Raw genomic sequence first — 21,941 nt, forward strand, 5'->3', positions numbered from 1 at the left:
ATCATAAAAAAGCCAGGCACAGTAGCTCACACCTTTAATATTAGCACTTGCAGCCTAGGCAGAATTTCTCTGAGCTCCTGGCTAGTATGGGCTACAGAACAAGACCACACAAATAAACACTCAGTTTCCTCAAACACTGTTGTTTCTAATACCTTATTTTAGAATCCTTTCATCAATTATTTATTATCTACAATTTCTGCAACTAGAAAAGGTATTAAGATGGGTGCAAAAAGGTCTTTTTTTGGCTCTCAAAAAGCTGATTTCAGCTGGGCGTGGTGGTGCACGCCTTTAATCCCAGCTGTGACAGCTGGGGCTACAGGGAGACCCTGTCTCAAAAAGACCAAAAAAGAAAAGAAAAGCTGATTTATTGGGAATCGAGGACAAAAGGATCATTTCAACCCATCAGTTCAAGGTCAGCCTAGGCAACATAGTGAGATTCTATCTCAAAAACAAAACGAAACAAACTGATTTAAAGAACTGAATCTAGGGGCTGGAGAGATGGCTCAGTGGTTAAGAGCACTGACTGCTTTTGCAGAGGAGCTGGTTCGATTCCCAGCACCTACATGGTGGCTACAAACCATCCTTAACTCCAGTTCTGGGGGAATTTGAAGCCCTCTTCTGATCTCCACGGCACTGTACAACATGGGTGCACTCACATACATGCAGGCAATACACTCATACACATTAAAAAAAAAAAAAGAACTGAATCTATTAAACATAATTTTTTTTTTTTTTTGGTCTTTTTGAGACAGGATCTTCCTGCAGCCCCAGCTGTCCTGGAACTCACTATGTAGACCAGGTTGGCCTTGAACTCACAGAGCTCTGCCTCCCTCTGCCTCCCAAGTGCTGGGATTAAAGGTGTGAGCCACCACGCCCGGCTTAAACGTAAATTTTTATGAATTAACAAAATGCTAAAGTGTATAAAAGTTAACCTTTTAATGACAGTTTTCAGAAGAAAGTGTTCTGAATGGACTATAGGGAAAAGGGTTAGAAGGAGTGTGGAGTGAGCTGGGTCAAGGGCTGAGTGGTAGACAAAGGAGAGGATGGGGCCCTAGGCTGGGTGAGCTTTACACATAAAGCAGTGTGGCAGCACAGGATGGGAAGGTTGCAAGGGATAGTGAGGAGTGACTATGGAGGGAGGAGAATTTATCAGCATGGAGTCTAACAGAAAAGCAGTCTGGGGCTTTCCAGCCTAGGGAGAAGGCCAACAGAGTTCAGCTGTGCAAAAGCATCAGAACATCCCTGCATAGGGCTCTGTAGCTATCTCAGACTTGGTGACATCTTCAACAGAAATCAAAGCACAGGTGGCTACCTACAAGGAGAGGGAAGGAAGGAAGGGACATGGGATAGATGCTAAAGCATCTGAAAGCTGCGTGTCACAATTTTGATTTTGGAACTATGTAGACATTTTACATGGGTGAAAATTAAATAAAAACCCAATGGAATTCCTAAAGGGAGAAAAGGGGACTAAGAAAAAGGAAGAATCTAATTATCTGGTTGAAGCTGGTGCCATAACCAAATAAAGACAACTATTTTAAATGTGTCTATAATTCAACATCGTCCACTGTATAGGCCTAATGGTGTCCTAAGAACAAGGGGGACCACAAAGAAATCTTAAAACTACATGTAGTGAGATTGTTATTAATGAATGCTGGTTATTCTCAGGTACAACTCATGTCATTAGTAAAAATCTTTTAAAATTTTTATTACTTTAATTTTACATGTATGAGTGTTATGCCTGCATGTATGTAGGTGCACTCATGTTGTGCAGTGTCTGTGGAGGTCAGAAGAGGACGTCAGAGCCCCTGGAACTGGAGTTATGGATGGTTGTTAACTGCCATGTGGGTGCTGGGAATCAAATCCAGGCCCTCTACAAGAGCAGGCAGTGCTCTTAACCACTGAGCCATCTCTCCAGCCCCAACTCATGCCATTAGCAAAAATCTTATTTTAAAAATATTATATACACAGGAAGATAAAGCAGGTGATTTTGCTAGTATCATCAGAAAGCAAGATTATCACAAAGAAACAAAAATACAAAATATAAGAGAAAGTGGAAAGTGTCAATATGACCCCACGACTCATGAGTTTTCCAGGCATTAAAGAGGATAGGCGGACCTTTAAAAATATATCATCTTTTACCTTCTTTATTTAGATATAATTTATATACAATAAAACTTAAGAGTGTTTGCAACCAGTAGTTTGGTAACTGCACATACCCAGATAATCAATACCCAAACAAGATGTTTAAATCTGGCTTTTACCTCCCCAGAGTCTCCTCATGCTCTTTCCCAGTCAATCCCCTCTCACCTCCCTTGTGCAGAGACAGTCTCTGTCCTGAACACCCTCCTTATAGTTTCCTTTGGCTTCTCCTTGGGCCCAATGGAAGGGCATCCCAGACTGCTTGTTTGACTGTGTTTGGCTGCCCTCTTACCAAGTCCTATGTTTCTGGGATCCAACCATAAGGGCAATCTGCTTCTTTTTGTCAAATAATATCATCTACTGTGTAACTATATCACCATTTGCTTATACATTCTCTTGGTAATAGACACTTATGTTATTTCCTGTTTGGAACCATTATGAAAAAGACTGCCGCGGACATTCTTGTATAGTGTCTTCAGAGGCATATATTTTTATTTCTTTTGGGTAAATATCTAAAAATGGTATGACAGGGTTATAGATTATATATTTAATTTTACAAGGATTTGTTAAAATGCCCTCCAAAATCGTTTAATCTATCAACTCCTGAAATGACAGAATTTACAAACGATACATTTCTTGTTCTTGGTTTTGAACACTCCAAATGACCATTTCTTTTTCTATTTTAAGGGATTTATTTATTTATTTAAAGATGTCGTATGTATTCTTGTTTGAGATACTCATTATAGGTATTTCACAGACAATAAAGCACTTTTAAAATGTCTCCTACCAGTACTGAAAGAAAATACTCAAAATATGGCAACAACTAACCTTATAAGATCCTATAAGACCCCAAATATTGCACTTCTAATCTAAACACTGGAAAAGGACTGGGAAATGAACACAGAGAAATCGAAGTGACCTGTCTGGAAGCATGTGAAGGGAGACCTCAGGCTAAATTTGTTGGTCAGAAAACTACACTCATGACATGAAGCAGGAAAATGGAGTTTAATTTCAAGTCTCATTTTGAAAGGCTTTAGGAAATGCTGAGGTACTTACTTGTGGGGATGGGCTGAGACAGTCTTGCAGTATGTCTTGATGAGCTGGTTCATGAACTATTTCAAATATTTGCTTTCTCTCTTGTACAGTGTGGACTGGTGACAAAATATGTGCTAGCAGTCTCCCAAGCTGGACTCGGAAGGTTTCTTTACAAGACCCCAGGATTTTAGTCCACTGTTGTTTAGAACCACTGGTTTTACTTGAACCCTAAGTTAAAATAGGAGTGAATTAGGATCAGACTTGAAAAAAATCTTCATTTAAGCCAGGCCTGGTGGGTACTAAATGCCTTTAATCCCAGCACTCAGGAGGCAAGGGCAGGCAGATCTGAGTTTGAGGCCAGCCTGGGCTACATAGTGAGACCTTGTCTCAAAAAAATTTATTATTAATGTGTGCGTGAATGCGTGATGTGTGTGTGTGCACGCGTGTGTTGTCTATGCATGGTGTGCATGTGGAGGTCAGAGGACAACTTTGAGGAGTCAGTTCTTTCCTTCTACCTCTACATGGGTTCTGAGGATTGAATTTAGGTTGTCAGCAAGTTTTGAAGATGCTGAGTCATCTTGGAGGTCCAGGATCAGACTTTTTTTTTTTGGTCTTTTTGAGATAGGTTCTCCCTGTAGCCCCAGGTGTCATGGAACTCACTACATAGACCAGACTAGCCTTGAGCTCACAGAGATCCCCCTGCCTCTGCCTCCCGAGTGTTGGGATTAAAGGCATGCATCACCACATCCGGCCAGGATCAGACTTTTAAAACAATAATATACTAACCTCAAACAGTCTTAAGAAAGTCTTAAGGAATGGAACATGTATCATTCTAGATTTAAAATTCAAAGTTAGAAACTTACACACATATGTATACAAATGAGAGTTTGGGACAGATGTGTAATAATATTCATAAAAACATTTTTCAAAGTAGCTGAAATGCAGAAATAATCCAAACACTCAGGAATGGAAGAATACACTAAATGAGGTATATGTATACAATGGAATATTTTTCAGCCTTAAAAGGCAATCAAGTCAGATACATGCTTCAACAGAAACCTTGAAAACATCACACTCAGTGGAATCAGCCACAGATAACTATCATTCAGTTTTACTTACATGAGGTATCTAGAAGAGTCAAATTCACAGAAACAGTAAGTAGAATAGAGGTTATTAGGATGGGAGATGGGTGGTGGGAGCTATTTAATAAGGAAAGAATTTCAGTTTGACATAATAAAAAAGTTCTGGAGATGGATAGTGATGCTGATTGAACAATTGAACTACACTGAATTGTACCCTTAACAGTAAATTCCATTTATATATTTTACCACAATTTAAAAAAGAGAGAAGAATAGGAGAACCTAATGTCGTGAGTCAGTTCTCAAAAACTCCCAAAGGCTTAGGAGATTGTCAATTAAAAATTGAATCAAGGGACTGGAGAGATAGCAGAGCAGTTAAGAGTACTGGCCACTCTTGCAGAGCACTGGGGTTCAATTCCCAGCACCTGCATGGTGGCTAACAACCGTCCATAACTCCAGTTCCAGGGGATCTGATGCCCTCTTCTGGCATCCATGGGCATTTCATGACATGGGTGCACTTATATGCAGGAAATACACTCATACACAAAAAATAAAAATAATTTAACAAACTGAATCAAAACAAACGATTGGAGAACAATGGTAGATAAGTCCACTTTGATTTTACAGTATAAGACAAATTTATTACAGAAACTCAAGTCAGTACTGCTGTACTGAGTTTAACAGTTACAATCTAGAACTATACACACATTAGCCATCAGTTTTTTCCCTAAAAAAAACAATAACCAACTAAATTCAACTGTAGCTCCAGTAATGTTAGCCTAATCCTGATTAAGTCACTTGGGTTTAATACTGGAATCAGTATATTTTGGAGCTCATCCAGAGTGTTGGAAATAGTTTTCCAGTTACTTCTAGTCCTACGAGCCCTAATGTTCACAGCTGGACACTAAAATCTAGTTTGGAGTCAGAGATTGACAGTAATGACTCCTGGTTTTACTAGAATTGATTGGCTATTGGCGCTATTGGCAGTGAACTGACTGATCTGTTCCCATGGTCAACTGTAAACAGACCCCAAGAAACCTGAGAGAGATGATGACAACTGAAGCCTGACACCTGTCAATTTTCTCTATTACCAGTTTTGAAGGTACTAGATGTTTATGCCAAGATCTTCGTAAACTTCATAATAATTTGGAAACTCAAGAGTATAGCTATAAATAAAGTCCTTTAAAAACAGGGTTTTCAGGGTTGGAAACATGGCTTAGTGGTTAAGAGCACTTACTGCTCTTGTAGAGGGCCTGCATTCAGTTCCCCACACCCACACTGGGTGACCCACAACCGTCTGTAACTCCAGCTTCAGGGGATCTGATGTTCTCTTCTGGCCTCCTTGGGCACCTGTACTCATGTGTACACACACATGCATAGAAATAGATCTTTAAAGAAAATAGGCTATTCATTTACAGTCACAGTGACCATCAAAACCTTTTTCTTCTCTGGTCCTGTATGAGGCAAGTCATTTTGTAATTGATACGTGAACAAAGTATATTATTCTACTATTAAAATCTCAAGCTGGGCATACTGGAATACACCTGCAATCTCAACATTCAGGAGACTGTGGCAAAGGGTCTGTAAGTCCAAGGCCAGCCTAGGCTACATAGTGAGATCCTACCTCAAAAACACAAAAACAAAAAAAAATAAATTCAAATTGTTTCAGTTTCAGAAAATGCTGAAAGGGTACAAGGAAATATGATTTTGGAAATAAACAGTTTAGATACATAGGCCTCTACTTCTTTTGTGCATGAACATTTCCCAAGTCACTAGGTTACTTACAATAGACACTTTGAATCCTTCTACCAGGTATGTGAGCATTTCCTTCTGAAATGGATTAGACACAGGAGGTTGCTCATGATGCATATTTTCTTCAGAAATTTCAGTCTGGGAAACTGAGGTCTTGTCTTGAGTTGCATTTTCTGGAGTTCTCAAAATATCAGTGATATCTGAATTCAACTCTTTGAATTAAAAAAATAATAAAAAATTAGTTAACTCATTGATACCTAGCTATTATACATGGCAATGACGCTGGTCAAAAGGCCTCTGTAATTACTAACTCATTTATCACAATATAAATGCAGTAGATGTATTAGTTAAGGCAGACAAAATGTGATAGAAGAATGAATTCACTTAAAACATTGTAGACATTTAAAAATACTTGTGCTATGAAATTATAAATGGTTAATTTACTCATGAAGATAAGGTGAAAAATTACCAATACCATAGGATTCTTGTAAAAATCAACAGAAAGACCACATGACACATATACTGGATGGATCTGTGAAATGTGTGGCTGCATGTGCTACCAATTAATGCTGTAATGTGGTTATCCTGGCTCGGTTTTGGATTTAAACTGGGAGTCTGTTGTCCATTGTAAGTTAGAAAAGTTAAAACACAACAACAGCATTCCCTTTGGGCTTATCATGTTTCTTTAGAGATTGACAATTACTATTTTCTTTTTCCTGCCTCCCTAGGATTAATCAAATAGTTTTTAAGAATTCCATTTTGACTCACCCATAATGATTTAATTATTTTTTAGCTTTACTGGAGCATAACTGAAATTACATACTATATATAAAGTGTACAATTTGATGTTTTGGTACACATCTATACAGTGAAATGATAAAGCAGGTAACATATTCATCATTACACAGTCACTTTGTGAGTAGAGTGAGAACACTGGCTAAAGAGCTGCTTTTTCTTGTTTTGTAGACCAGGCTGTCCTCAGAATTATGATCCTACTGCCTTAGCCTCCCAAATGGATTACAAGTGTGCACCACTGGACATGGCTATCGTGGTTTTAGTTGCTGTCCTTTGTCTGTTTTGAACAGCTCTTTTAGTGTGTGCTCTAGGTATTACGTTAACGTGGTCACCGTGGAACTGCATATTAAAACTACAGTGAGGTATCACCATATGTCTAGCAGAACGGTTAATATGAAACAATGACAACTCCAAATATTGGTGAGAATGCAGTGAAACTTGCATCACTCGTGTGTTGCCGAAAGAATGTAAAACTGTGCAGCCACCCTGGAAAAGCTTGGTTCGTATTTAACAAAATAAACACAAAACTGTCATATAGTACAAGAAATGTACTTTGGGTATTTATCCCAGAAAATGAAGATTTATATTCACACAAAAAAACCTATACATGAGTGTGGATAGGTTTACTATTATTATTATTTTTTGTAATAATGCCAATTGGAACCAGCTTAGATGCCCTTCAACAATGTGAGATTAAACAAACTCTGGTACATCAACATCATGGCACTAATACCCTCCCCCTAACCCGGCAAAAAAACCCAAAACAAACAAATGAACCAAAAAAACCAGACCACTGATGCATTCAGCACACAGGGCAACTCTCCAGAGAATTACGTGTATGTGGAGTAAAAAGGCAGCAGACTGTATGATTCTGTGTATATAATATTAATTTCTAGTGACAGAGTCTTGCTCTCCTAGGCTCTTAAGGTAGAACAAAACAGTTCTCCTACCTCAGCCTCCTGAGTGCTGGGACCACAGACATGCACCACTGTGCCTGCGTGGCTTACATAACTTTGGAAAGGACAGAACCACAGAAATGGAAGGTACAATGAAGGCACTAGAGGCTGAAGGGGAGTGGAGTGGAAAGGGCAACAAGACAGCTCCTTGGAGTCATGGGAAGGCCTTCCTTAGCCATATCCATGCTTCTCGCCCGAGAGAGTGACTGTATTATAGTTTTGTAAAACTCTTTGGGAGAACTGGATAACGTGAACACAGGATCTTCCTCCCTCTCTCCCTCCCTTCCTTCCTTTTCTTCTTTCTTTTAGAGTTTTGTTTTTGTTTTTAAAGACTTTTTAAGCTTTATTTTATGCATATACACGTATACCTAAGTGTACGTGCACTTCATGTGGGTAGGCAGTTGGGAGCGGTCATGTGGGTGATGGGAATTGAACTTGGGTCCTCTGGAAGAGCAGCAAATGCTCTTAACTGCTGAGTCATCTCTCCAGCCCTCTGCATTATTTCTTAACTACTGCCTACAAATTTATTACCACCTTAAAAATTGCAGAAACATATTATTTCAAAATCAGTGGTCCACCTAGACTAGCATTTAATGGGGCATGATGGTGCACACTTTTAATCCTAGCACTCAGGAGGTAGATGCAGGCAGAGCTCTGTGAGATCAAGGCCAGCCTGGTCTACACAGTGAATTCCAGGCCAGCTGCGGCTACAGGGAGATCCAGTATCAAAACAAAAACAAAAACTGACAAAAAAAGAGACTTTTGTTCAAGACTCTCAAGTCTCAAATGAAAAAATCTTTAATCATGTGGATTTTAAGAAAAGAAAAAGAATGCCGTGTAAAAAGTTAAAATCTGCTCCCCTTTGGGCATGTGTATGGTGGAACACATGAGGTCCAGCAGGGGAATGGGGGGGCATGAATGAGGAGGGGGTCTAAATGTTATTAAGAACTTTTCTATGAAATTACAAAACCTCAGTAAAAAACAAAAATTAAAAAAATTTCCATCAAATAAACCCTCTATTACTCTATTAAAAAATGTTGAAATCTGATCATCTTCATCTGACATTATTTCCCTGGTGATGGTTGATTCGGTATCTGAAGGAGAAGGGTGAAGTCTGGACTACCTTGGTAAATGATCCTGTTCATGGCCAAGATGGTAAGCCTCTGCAGTCTCTGGGCAAGCTCTGCCTCCGAGGCCTGGCTTGGGTGCTCCTGGCTCATCCTCCTCTGCATCATAGTGTGCAGTTCATCACTGGCCACAGAACGCATCTTCATCAGCAGAGACTCTGTTTGAGCCATGGGGAATTTTCGAGGACCTTTAAGCACATAAATTAAATCATCCAATGCCACAGTTAACGATGATCAAAGAATCTATTTTTACTGCAACTTTTTTATGATTAGGCCATGAAGAGAAAAACTTTATTACAAAACTAATTTATATAAAAGAGAGTAAGAGAAATTAACATTTTTTCCTTCTTTAAAGAAGTGCAACAGTAGTTCTAGTTTTCAAAGTCCAAAATGACAATATTGAAGGCAGTGACACAGGATGGTCACCACTTATCAAAGTTTGAATCATCTGAAAAACTCAAAATATTAATGGTTTTTTTTGGGGGGGGTTCTTTTTGAGACAGGGTCTCCCTGTAGTCCCAGCTGGCCTGGAACTTGCTATGTAGACCAGGCTGGCCTTGAACTCACAGAGATCTGCCTGTTTCTGCCTCCTAAGTGCTGGGATTAAAGGCGTGCGCCACCATTCTCAGCTCAATATTAATGGTTTTGATGTTTGATAAAATACTTTTTAAAATACTGTTTCACTTCCTTATATTACAAAATCATCAACAGTTTTAAAGAGCATATTTTAGTAAAAAAGTGTTACTATTTCTGGATAATTACGGTTGTTGAATTTTATAAAGCACTTTGGAAAACTATACATAATGACAAAGAAGAAATCAGTCAGTAAAAGTTTAGAGATCATAAGGGTGAATGCAAATCCAGTGATTGGCCAGGAAGATGATTAGAGGCATGTGCATCATTTGGAAAGTATTTCCTGGGAAACAGCTCCTCAGAGTGAACAGGGAAGAGTGCTGTTCCTGCTCTTACTGCACCTGCTCCAGGAGAGAGCTGGGAGGAGGGGTCCTGATGTAAGAGACTGAAGAAGGGCATCGGAAGCTGACCATAGGAACCAAAATGACGTCTTGGTAGATGAGGAATAACAGAACCCTTCATTGGAATTGAACCTTTGTTTTAAATTATGAAAACATATATCAATTTCCATAAATAACTTCCTTACAAATTATTTCCAGCTGACTAAATTTTCACAGGTTTTAACAACTTACCCTACAAGATACTTAAAATTTTTAGTAGTACTTTATATTGTCTAGTAACAAGTAATTTTAATCAGCTAATAATTTTTGTGGGTAGCCATCTTTGAGGCAAAAAAGAAATAAACAAAAATTCTTATCTTGGAGATCTCTTGGAATAATACTGTCAGACAAGGTCCTTAGTTGAGGTAGATTCATCCTCATGTTTCCTCAGGTTACACCTTCCCCTTAAGTCAATGATAATCATTTAAAAAAAATATTTTATTTATTATTTTTATTTTATGTGTATGAGTGTATTGCCTACATGTATGTGAGTGCACCTGTGTCCTGCATTGCCGGGAAGTCAGAAGGGGGCTTCCGATTCCCCTGGAGCTGGAGTTAAGGACGGTTCGTAGCCGCCATGTGGGTGCTGGAAACGAACCTGGGTCCTCTGCAGGAGCAGTCAGTGCTCTTAGCTGCTGAGCCATCTCTGCAGCCCCATCAATGATAATCTTAATCCCCAAGTACAGTGAGGTAGCAAGACACTGAATAAGACTGGATGAGGAAATGGAAGTGTAGCTGAGCACGCAGGCTTCAAGCGCGCGGAGCTGGTGTGGCCTCAAGCCCTTCTCTTTCTAAGCCTCAGTTTTCATTTGTAAGCTCTTTCTTGGAAAATAGAGCTTAGTTCACAGGGAGGTATGTCTCAATATCTGATACCGTATTCAATACATTTCTTTATGTACTCATTCACCACATTTCCCAGTTTTATGAAGATAAAGTAAACAACTTGTACATGGTTGGTGCTCAATAATTACTTGAATGAATAAATCAAGAACATTGTTTTATGAATTAAAAAATAATGAATATAAAACACAAGGCACAGAGAGAAAGGCCATTGGTTGAGAGCGCAGCCAATGGGTGAGCCTGTTACTAGCCTGTGGGGAACTGTGGCGTCGGAGAGGCATTTGAGGCCTCCAAGCCCTGGGCTGCCGGGTGGTTCAGTACCATGAACTCCATCGGCACTGGGTATGACCTGTCAGCCTTTACTTTTTCTCTTGATGGAAGAGTTTTTCAAGTTGAATAAGTCATGAAGGCAGTGGAAAACAGTAGTACAGCTATTGGGATCAGATGTAAAGACGGTGTTATTTTGGGGGTAGAAAAATTAGTTCTTTCCAAACTTTAAGAAAAAGGCGCCAACAAACGACTTTTTAACGTTAATCGACATGTTGGAATGGCAGCAGCAGGTTTATTGGCAGATGCGTGCTAACTAGCAGACATAGCAAGAGAAGAAGCTTCCAACTTTAAGTCTAACTTTGGCTATAACATTCCACTAAAACATACTGCAGAGTGGCCATGTATGTACATGCTTATACACTCTACAGTGCTGTTAGACCTTTTGGCTGCAGTTTTATGTTAGGGTCTTACAGTGCAAATGACGGTGCTCAGCTCTATATGACTGATCCATCAGGTGTTTCATATGGTTATTGGGGTTGTACCATTGGCAAAGCAAGGCAAGCTGCAAAGACTTAGAAATAGAAAAGCTTCAGATGAAAGAGATGACCTGCCATGATATAGTTAAAGAAGTTGCAAAAATAATTTACATAGTACATGCTGAAGTTAAGGATAAAGCTTTTGAACTAGAGCTCAGCTAGGTTGGTGAACTGACTAAAGGAAGACATGAGATTGTCCCAAACGATATAAGGGAAGAAGCTGAGAAATATGCTAAGGAATCTTTGAAGGAAGAAGATGAATCAGATGATGACAATACATAACATTTTCTTCTATCTATGCTGTTTTACATTTCTGACAGTTCCATGTAACTATTGAGCACCAAGGATTATACATATTTTCATTAAATATTTGTCTTATAAACAAACAAACAAAAAACCCCCCACAGTGCCCATACCATTCTCACAAAGAAAAAATGTTAATGGTTGGTATTGTTTTTATTGGTTAACATATGACGGAAATTCATTTGTATGCCAATTCTACTACTCTACTATCTACCTATATGAACAACAATTACATGGATGGATATGCTTTAAGTGATACCCCAATGCTTCTTCTGCCTTCATGCACTATGGGTAATGTATAAGGTTTTTACTTGAAAGAATGTATATTGCAATCTTGCTTATAATTGCAAAGGAAATAAAGAACTTTGCTTATTGATAAAAGCTAGGAAGGAGATCACAACACTATACAAAATTTATTGCTCATTCATTAAAGGATATTTATGTTCTTTTTATTGAATTTTTATGTATTTCATACAGAATATCTCAATCTTAATCATCTTTATACTCCCTTCTCCACTGGCACCCTCTCATGGCCCCCCACTGGCATTCACACATTCTGTCATTTAAGACCTACTGAGTCAAGTTAGTGTCCTCAGACGTCCCTCACTGAAAGTTCATCTATTGTGATTGTAGCCAGAAAATGATTTATTCCTCCCGGACTTCCTCTGAAGAGCCATGGGAGCGCAGGGCAGGAGCCTAGCATGGTGGGAGATTGGAAGGAAAGGAGGAGGAATTGGTGCCATTCTGGAAAACGGAACAGAGAGCAGGCGAGCAGGCCAGCCTGCCCTGGACCCCATGGACCCCTCAAGGAACTCTGCGGGGTGAGTGGGCATGCAGGGACACAAGATGGGTGCCGGGTGTTGGTTTCTTTGTAAGTCGCTCCCCTCCCCCACAAAAGGTATAAACTATGCAAAATTCAGATAAAGATGTGTTATGTGGTTTGTTTAATAGCACCAGGAGCAAGGGACCCTAAAAGAACTCAGGCAACAAACTGGCGCAGCTGGCAGGATGGCACTGGAAGCGACAAACCGTGGGAGTTTGGGAAAAGCAAGGGAGCTAATAGTGGCGCTGACGTGGATCTTACAGTGAATTATGAAATATGTAACTAAAAAAGGGCCAGCCACGCAGAAGCGTGGGCCACAGCTGTGTTGTAAATGTAGGGAAATAGCCCAGTTGTGGGTATATGAAGATTCTTTAAAGGTTATAGAAAAATCTAGAAACACTTTTATAGGCCTTGGACAGAAGCAGAGAACCCAGAGAGGGGGTGTGGCCACTTTGCATAAAAAAAGACTTGCCCAAGGCAGGGGAAGCTGGAAAGGCTAGGGAGGTGCTGGCAGATTCAGTTGCAGAGCTTGAGAGAGGAAAAAACAAAACGAAACCAGAAAAAAAAAAAGGGGGGGGGCATTTTAACTTGTGTAAGGTCCAAGGACTCTGGAAAAAAGACAGATAATAATGAAAAAGGGAACAATCTAAAAATAAAAGTAGCTGAAGCTGCCCCTCAGATTCAACCTTTGATACAAAAAGAAAAAAAAAGCTAAGGAGTACTATAGCTAGGAGATACTCCACACTGGAACTGTTAAAACTAGGAAAAAGTTACAAGCAAGCAGTCAAAGAGCCCCTTGCCATGTGGCTTGTGAGTGTATGGGATGTGGGAGCAAATAACGTCAGTCTAAGTCCTTCAGAAGCTTCACAGCTGAGTTATATAACCGCCCATCCATCCTTGCGATATAGGCTATTCAATCTAGGCCAATGTGGGGGGGCAGTCCTTAATGGGATGGCTGGTGGAAGGCATTAAAGATACATGGTCATCACCAAGGGAAACTCCTATAATTAACAGAGGCTGGAGGACTATAAAGGAGCACAGGCATTACTGAGAGAACTAAGTATGAGAAAAGCAATATATGATGCCCAGTTCACTGGGCCTGATAAGACTGTGTTCACCAGAGATATAAAGGAAAGCTTAATTCAACTGGGACCTCAAGAATGGTATAGAGCTTTAATGGTTTTGCTAAGCCCTTTAATGGGACAGGATCTTTGTAAGTGAGAGAGGCTTTAGCAGATCTAAGTGACTCTGACCAACATGTAAAATGTGTCTGTAGAATAATGGAATACCCAACAAGAGATATAAAAAAGACCAGACAGAAGAAATAGTCCATTTGGGTTACTCGAAGACAAATGTGGCAAGACTTATGTCGAGCCCAAATTCCCAAAGAAAAAATTGATGGAAAACCAAATTTGGTACTAAGGAGTTTTTGGAAGGCTTTAAAACCACAACAACAGTTTACAAAAGGCATTCAAAGGCTAAAAGCTGTCCCAGGGGTGGTGACGGATTTCCAAAGATTGAATAAGTTACATTTCTCTCCTGATAAAAGCTATGCCAGGGGTGGAGGCAGTTTTTCCCACCAAGGCCTCCCCCAGCAGCCAGGTCTGGTCAATGGAGAGATGACAGATATGGTACAGTCAGGAGGCAGACCCAAAGCCTGCCTGACTCAGGGAACCAACAGGTGCAGTGGGGACAAGAGAAACCCCCTGCCTCCTTAGCCCGCTGCAGGGTCAGGCAACAGGAGCCAACACCTGTAAGTGTATCAAAGATAAAAGAATACAAAGAGACTCCAAGCAAGATCCCCAGAATACACAGTGACTCCCAAGGGATAACTATAGTAAAGAACTAACCAAATTAATGCCTCTTACCCATGCTATGGTACCTAACAAAGATCTATGGAGAAAACAGTTAATATGAATGGATAAAACCTTTCCATGCTGTGTTAGACCTTGTCTATAATTGATTTACTATGATGTTAACCTTCCTTCAAGTATTTTACAGATGTGAAACCCATTTGAAAGATACATGAAGAAGCTGGCTATAACTAAGATTCTTGGGAATTTTATGCTTAGATAAGATAAAAACAGAGGATCCCAAACTATAAAACTGTGAAGAAAATCTACAGTACCAGGGGTCGGTTGTCCCTCTATGAGCTGTTGGTCAGAGAAAGATCATAGAGGTCCTCAATATTGCCACTAATGTCGATTGTACACTAGAAAGGTCAGTAAGGCCATGTTGCTGAAGACACTGCATGATGTGAGCATGGGAGGAAAAGAAAAGATGGAGCTGAGACCAAACCAAAAACTCCATGCCACTGGATCGATGACATTCATAGTGCCAGAAGGCGCTATGCAGATGGTTGGGGAAGAAAGGTTCCCCTATAATTCTACTCAACCATGGACCATAGCATGCTGCACACTATGGCCATGCCAAACAATGCCTGCATGTGCAATAATGGCTCGACTAACATATCTACAACTGACAAATTTCTAACTGGATAAGGCCACTCCTAGGGGTAGAACACACATCTGGTGCTGTAGATCAGGCCAACCCCCTGTGTTGAGAAAGGCTACAGGCCCTAGCAGGGAAGCTGTTACAAGTATATTGCTTAATGAATAAAGAATACCTACTAGGATATCTTCTAGGCATTTGTATGTACATTCACGTTTGTTTAGATGTGTCTAATTCCTTCCATTTGTCTTTATAGTAGGGGAAACACCACTGAGATAGATCAGTGGCCATGTCTTGAAGATGAATGATGGGGAAGCCCAAGAAGTCAGTATCTCACCATGATACAAAAAAGATTGCCCAGGGCTGGAGAGATGGCTCAGCAGTTAAGAACACTGGTTGTTCTTGCAGAAGACCAGGGTTCAAATCCCAGCACCCACTTGGAAGCTAACAACTGTCTGAAACTCTAGTTCCAGGGGATCCAACAGCCTCTTCTGACTTCCATGGGCATTGCACAACACAGTTACACTTACCTGCACACAGACAATACATGCATACACATAAAATTAAAATAATAAATAAAGCTGGGTGGGGTGGCGCATGCCTTTAATCCCAGCACTTGGGAGGCAGAGGCAGGCATATCTCTGTGAGTTCAAGGCCAGCCTGTTCTACATAGTGAGTTCCAGGACCTCTGGGGCTGCAGGAAGACCCTGTCTCAAAAAGGTCAAATAAATAAACAAACAAACAAATAAATGAAATATTAAAAAAAAAAAAAGATTGCTCTACATCTGTCACTCCCTCCAAGGCTCAGGGACCCTTGCGGAAGATTGGCAGAAAGATTGTGAGAGGGGAGGAAAGGGGTGGAGTGTATCCCAAAAATGATTTATTCCTCTCGGACTTCCTCTGAAGAACCATGGGAGCCCAGGGCACCCTGGGAAGAAAGGTGGAGCCTAGCGTGTTGGGAGACCGGAAGGAAAGGAGGAGGAATTGGCGCTATTCTGGGAAGCAGGGAACAGGGAGCAGGTGAGCGAGCCAGCCTACCCTGAACCCTGTGGGGTACTGGGGGACCTCATGAAGACGCTGTGGACCCCTCATGGAACTCTGTGGGGTGACTGGGCATGCAGGGATGCCGAGATAAGGCAGACCGTGGACAAAAGCGATCTGGAACAGCGGGCCAAGCCATGCAGAGCTGGGTGCTGGGTGCTGGGTATTGGGTGTTCATTTCTTTGTAAGTCTCTCCACTCCCCAAGGGTATAAACTATGCAAAATTCAGATAAATATGTATTATGTGGTTCGTCTAATAGCAGCAAGTACAAGGGACACTAAGAGAACTCGGGCGACAGTGATAGAGTCAGCCTACCTAGAGTCTCTTGCTTTAGGAAGATCAGCTCTTCTTGTGTTCTTTAATGTGAGAAGAAGTCTATATTCATTAGAAATAGAAGTCAGTGTGCAAATAGTTGGTAGAGCATGATACCATTTAAGTAATATCACATTTCTCTCTGTATATATGCAAGAAAAGATTGTGAGGCCAAGGAAGCAGGCCTCGTTCACTGGGATCGAAGAGAACTCAGGACTGCTGAGCAGAATGGTACACACATGAGGCTGACTGAAGATTCATCTAGAACACTACAGCATCTTCCTTCTCCAGGAGTGTGAGAACACAGACCCTAGAGGCACTGCTTATAGTGTAAGACCCCCTGACCCCTGCCAGGGGCACCTGGCTCTGGCTGTGGCATTGGAGATGCAATTTATCTCCACAGTGTTCAACAAATACTAAATGAGTGTATTTAGGAAAAAACCCACCTCCATAAACATTTATTAGTAATGAGAACAGCCTGGTCAGGTCTTTGAAGTAGCAATTCATGATGTAATTGATGAAAAAGAAGTTGCTTTAGAATCATGACCAAGTGGACTGAAATGGGTTTTGGAACCATACTGCTCAGAAGCAGGGACTGAACATTTTTATATTCTACAAAGCCAGAATACTTTTGACAGCAACTTTATAATGTAGCAATATAAAAAGTCTTTCCCAAATATATGTGTAAGAGCAACAACATGAAAACATTTTAACATATAAAATGCTATTTTGCAAACCAGATTCACAAACAGAACTTAAGTGTTGGTAGCATCCAAAACAAGAAGAACTCTTGGGACAGACTTGAGTGAGATGGTTCTAAGGGCGGTGTTAGCCCTAGGATGAACATGTGGTATCAGACACAAATAGAAGAATGCAGAGCTGTGCAGTGTGTGCCAGATGAGGAAGCTGGACTGAATGATTTACAGGGTTCTTTATCAAGCTAGAAATTTGCAGGGCTCTATAAGCCTCACATGACTTATGGCAACTGCATTTACTTAGTAGAAAGAATTGTACCTTCCAACCTCCCTTTGTAAGGCTGATTAACTGATTAGAAAATCAAAGACTGTGGAGAGGTTGGATTGTTGTGGGTCCAGAGCCTGATAACAATTTATCTTGGGCCATCACTAGCCTCCTTACTAGCTATTCCTTTCCACTTCTGTGTCTGATCTAACATCCTGTGATTATCAGGCGAAACCTATTGAAATGTGTTAACATAGCAGTCCATTAGCTTCCACCAACCAAAAAAGCTGGTGTCATCAGGTAGCTGTGACATGCTCATCTGATATTTCCACCAATGTATTTGAAAAGTGTCTTGATTTATGTCCTTCGTTTAATTTCTATAAAAACTTCATGAAACTGCTACCTCATTAGAACATGGAATTTGGGAAGACCTAAATCTGTGTTCCTAGGCCATGGTCACTCATATTTGGCTCCAGAATAAACTATCTCTTATTCCCTCTGAGGTGAGAGGTGTGTTTTTTGCATCAACAACTTAAAGGGGAAAACATAAACCTAAGTATAAGAGGCTAGAAGAGAAAGTAGAAAAAAGAACGGGGTGTAGTGAAAAGATACGAGTGGGACATGTATCAATAAGAATGAGGGAGGGGTGGGGTAGACATTCTGATTCTGCATCTAAGTGGTTGCAAAATAAAAGTTCAAGCAATCATTATCCAATGGTTTGAATCAAGATGACTCATAACATACTTGCAGCTGTACAGGCCACGGAGGCTCAGTGCGAGTATCTGAACAGAGATAATAGAATGTTAGAGGAATCACAGAAGGTGGCTGTGGTCCTGACCCAGGTGTAAGCTAATCATGAACTACACTGCACCCAGGTGTAGAAGTGGAGGAGGAACAGCAGGGGGTAGATATACTCTGATAACAACTGAGGGCCAGCTGCACCTAGGCAGTTGCGGCTAGAGAAGGAGTCGTCCGCTGGAAGCCGAGCATTACAGCTAGATAAATTTACCTGGGACAGAAGACAGGTACGACAGGAGAGTGGCTCAGTAGGAAAGAGTGTCTAGATATTAAACAAGGAAGAAGGCACAGAGGCAGTAAGTTTAGTTATATGGACACTTATTAGCAAATTTTAAACATATTACTAGAAAACCTATTTAGAAGTATTTCTTTGTGGGTGAGTTTTTCACATGATTTTAAGATTCTGAATAGCACTAAACACAAGGAAGGAAATTAGTGGAAGAAGAAAGATTTGGACTTAAAAGCCTTCACAATTATGGGAGTATAACTTCAAGCAATATATCACAGATACATATTCATGTGTGCACACAAAAAGGCTGCTGCAGATATTATGACCTGAGCAGTGCCTAGATTCTAGCATTAATTCTTACACATACCACTGTATGTAGATGTGTGTGTACACATGAACACAGATACTAGGTTTGTGGCATTTGTATGTATTACATTTCTGGATTATGGCCATATAAAAGAAATGGCAGATTTTGTGGAAAACCCAGGATCCTAACAAAATCAACACTTCCTATATGATGGTCCACGCTCTGACACCGCGTGAATTCTAACCATCTGCAAGCCACCACTGCTGGCCTCAACTGCTGCAACAGCCCCCACACGCACTCTCCACTTGCTCTCTTCTAACCCACACTCCCCACAGGAGCCACAGTCCTCTTTAGGCAATGTACGTCTAACACATCATGCCCTCCTGAATACCTCTGATCCTAATAGGATAAAACTTAAAACTCCTCAACATGGTCTATATGAATTTTATACAAACTGGCCTGTGGCATTCTGCATAACTTCTGGCACAATAATTTCAGCTGAGAAGAAAACATTCTTGGATTTTCTAATTTAAGTTTTTCAACCAAGAAACACATTTTTTTTTTTTTTCTTTCAGTCTTTTGAGATAGGGTCTCTCTGTAGTCACAGCTGGCCTAGATTTGCTATGGAGACCAGGCTGGCCTTGAACGCACAGAGATCCATCCGCCTGCCTCTGCCTCGATTTTTTAATTTAAGTTTTTAAACAAAAAACCCCTTTTTTTTTTTTTTTTCTTTCAGTCTTTTGAGATAGGGTCTCTCTGTAGTCACAGCTGGCCTAGATTTGCTATGGAGACCAGGCTGGCCTTGAACGCACAGAGATCCGCCTGCCTCTGCCTCCTGAGTGCTGGTATTAAGGGTGTGTGCCACCACGCCCAGCTCCAAGAAATACATTTTTAACCTTTAATTGTTTTTGTTTTATAGTGACAGTGTTTCACTCGGTAGACCAAGTTAGCCTTGAACTCACACAGATCTACCTACCTACCTCTGCCCCCTAGTGCTGAGATTACTAAGCCTGGCAAGAAATATGTTTCCAAAGTAAATGGCGCCAGAGTACAGGAAAGTACAGCTACTTTTAATTTATAATTATTAGAAAGCCATTGTTAACACTTACCAGCAATGCTTTTCCGCTTCTGAACCACTGAGTGGTGGGGAGCAGAAGGTGACTGGGCTATATCTGTTGGATTTTCAGAATCATGATTGGCTGTGCTCCTTATAAATTCCATAGCAGCCTGGAGAACTTTAAGCTGCAGGGCCAAAGCCATATCTAAAAGGAAAACAGATCAGAACATTTTCAAGCTATCACCATAGCTTGAATCTTTTAACTAAATTTATTTTATTTAACATTGACTATCTAAACTATAGTATTTAACATCTAAGCTATAATAGTCAAATGTCTAAACAATAAAACCTTAGACACAAAATTTATTACCATGGGTTTTTGATGTTAGTATTTTTAAGCTATACATTAAATCAATTTTTAAAAATATTTTTTAGGGCTGGGTATGGTGGTGCACGCCTTTAATCCCAGCACTTGGGAGGCAGAGGCAGGCGAATCTCTGTGAGTTCAAGGCCAGCCTGGTCTACATAGAGAGTTCTAGGACAGCTGGGGCTACCAGGAGACACTGTCTCAAAAAGACCAAAAAAAAATTTTTTTTAAAAAAAAAATGTGTACATCTTTTGCCTATATGTATGTATGTGCACTGTGTGGGAGCCTAATACCCATGGAGGCCAGAAGGGGCATCAGAGCACCTGAAACTGGAGTTACAGGCAGTTGTTAGCTGCCATATGGGTACTAGAAACCAAAACTGGGTTCTCTGCAAGAGTAGCCAGTGTTTTTAACTGTTGAGCCATCTCTCTATGCCCTTAAAAGCAATTTAAAAATAAATTTTCAAATGGTCACTATAAATTTTTTGTTGGGCTACGTAAGACATTGCCTCAAAAAACAAACAAAAAATTTATAGTGACTGTGTGGAAATTTACTTTAAAATTGTTTCTGCCAATGATGTTGCCAGTTACTAATTACATCAAGTCATCATCGCTTTTTCTATTTTCATCACTTCAAAGATTGCTTTGAACAGCAGTTAATATGAACACATAATAAGGTTAAACCTTCAGTAAAATAGAAGAGATTCGGCCCAGATAATGTGCTTCGTTACTATATAACTCCCCACAAACCCATAAAAGGCATTCTTACTTTGTGTCCTCTTGTTTTTGCTGTTTTGAAGATATCCAAGGAGTACAATAAGGTCTTCAATAACTCTAAAATACTGTGAGCCCGATGAACTGCAAGCATGGATCGTAACTGCTATGAAAAGTTGCTGTATATCACATGCAAGCAATTTGTATTCACCCAAAGGAATGCTAAAGATAACCAAAAACAAGACATTTATAAGAAAAACAGCCAATAATTTAAGACCACAAAGTTGTTAAATTCTACTCTACCAGCATGCGTTCATTCACACTTACTCTATGGCAGGTGAGCACTGCCCCAGCATGCGTTCATTCACACTTACTTACTCCATGGCAGGTGAGCACTGCCCCAGGGGTGTGTTCATTCACACTTATTCCTGCTTACTCTATGACAGGTGATATACACTGCATATTAGGATTAAAATAAGACACACTGACTCATGTCAGAACTAGTCTTGCAGAGAACTACACAAGTTACGAGAGCATGATAAACAGCCAACAAATAAATGCAGCAACAGAGATCAGCACAAAACATTCCAAGGACACATAGCAACCTAAATGACCTACATGTGGGGAAAAGGAATAGGGTTAGCAACAATAGTCAGAAATGGTGAACTTGAAGGAATTTAATTAACTTCTCTGAGTTTTAGTTGTATAAACTACACTTCTTTTAGAATTAAAAGGGATAATGGGCTCGAATGAGTATGAATCACTTATAAACAAAAATATGAACCAGTTACTCGGCCTACAAGCTTAACTTTGATAATATACTTCAGGTGTGTGACATCAGACACATACTTTATCCATTTAGGGTTTCCAAATTAAGTAAGAGTTAGAAATACAACTTTCTTGTGTCTAAGTAATACAGCAGCATACAGGGATTATCAGTGTAATTTACAAGGAGAAACTACTTTCAGAACAAGTCTACAGATATGTCTTCAATTTTACTGATTTCATGCACTGTACTTCAATAAAGATCAGGTGTG

The 21,941-nt window shown here is 40.2% G+C and overlaps 1 protein-coding gene and 1 pseudogene across 4 annotated transcripts in view; one reads left to right on the forward strand and one right to left on the reverse strand.

Annotated features, from left to right (window-relative positions):
* The window catches only part of Lyst (lysosomal trafficking regulator), a 200,316-nt gene that overhangs the window by 58,166 nt on the left and 120,209 nt on the right, over window positions 1–21,941 (reverse strand). For 3 of the 4 annotated variants that reach the window (XM_008847035.3, XM_029570379.1, XM_029570378.1), the window contains exons 26-30: window positions 20,960–21,126; window positions 19,877–20,029; window positions 8,880–9,071; window positions 6,039–6,217; window positions 3,196–3,402 (exon numbers count right to left, since the gene is read on the reverse strand). In XM_008847035.3, the coding sequence (XP_008845257.1) occupies window positions 3,196–3,402; window positions 6,039–6,217; window positions 8,880–9,071; window positions 19,877–20,029; window positions 20,960–21,126 (898 nt within the window). Of the gene's footprint in view, window positions 1–3,195; window positions 3,403–6,038; window positions 6,218–8,879; window positions 9,072–9,857; window positions 9,990–19,876; window positions 20,030–20,959; window positions 21,127–21,941 lie in introns of all 4 variants that reach the window. The other variant, XM_029570377.1, reaches the window with a different exon arrangement.
* LOC103745126 lies at window positions 11,059–11,868 on the forward strand (annotated as a pseudogene).

This window comes from Nannospalax galili, unplaced genomic scaffold (genome assembly GCF_000622305.1).
Source record: "Nannospalax galili isolate Female #2095 unplaced genomic scaffold, S.galili_v1.0 scaffold1463, whole genome shotgun sequence".
NCBI classification, from domain to species: domain Eukaryota; kingdom Metazoa; phylum Chordata; class Mammalia; order Rodentia; family Spalacidae; genus Nannospalax; species Nannospalax galili.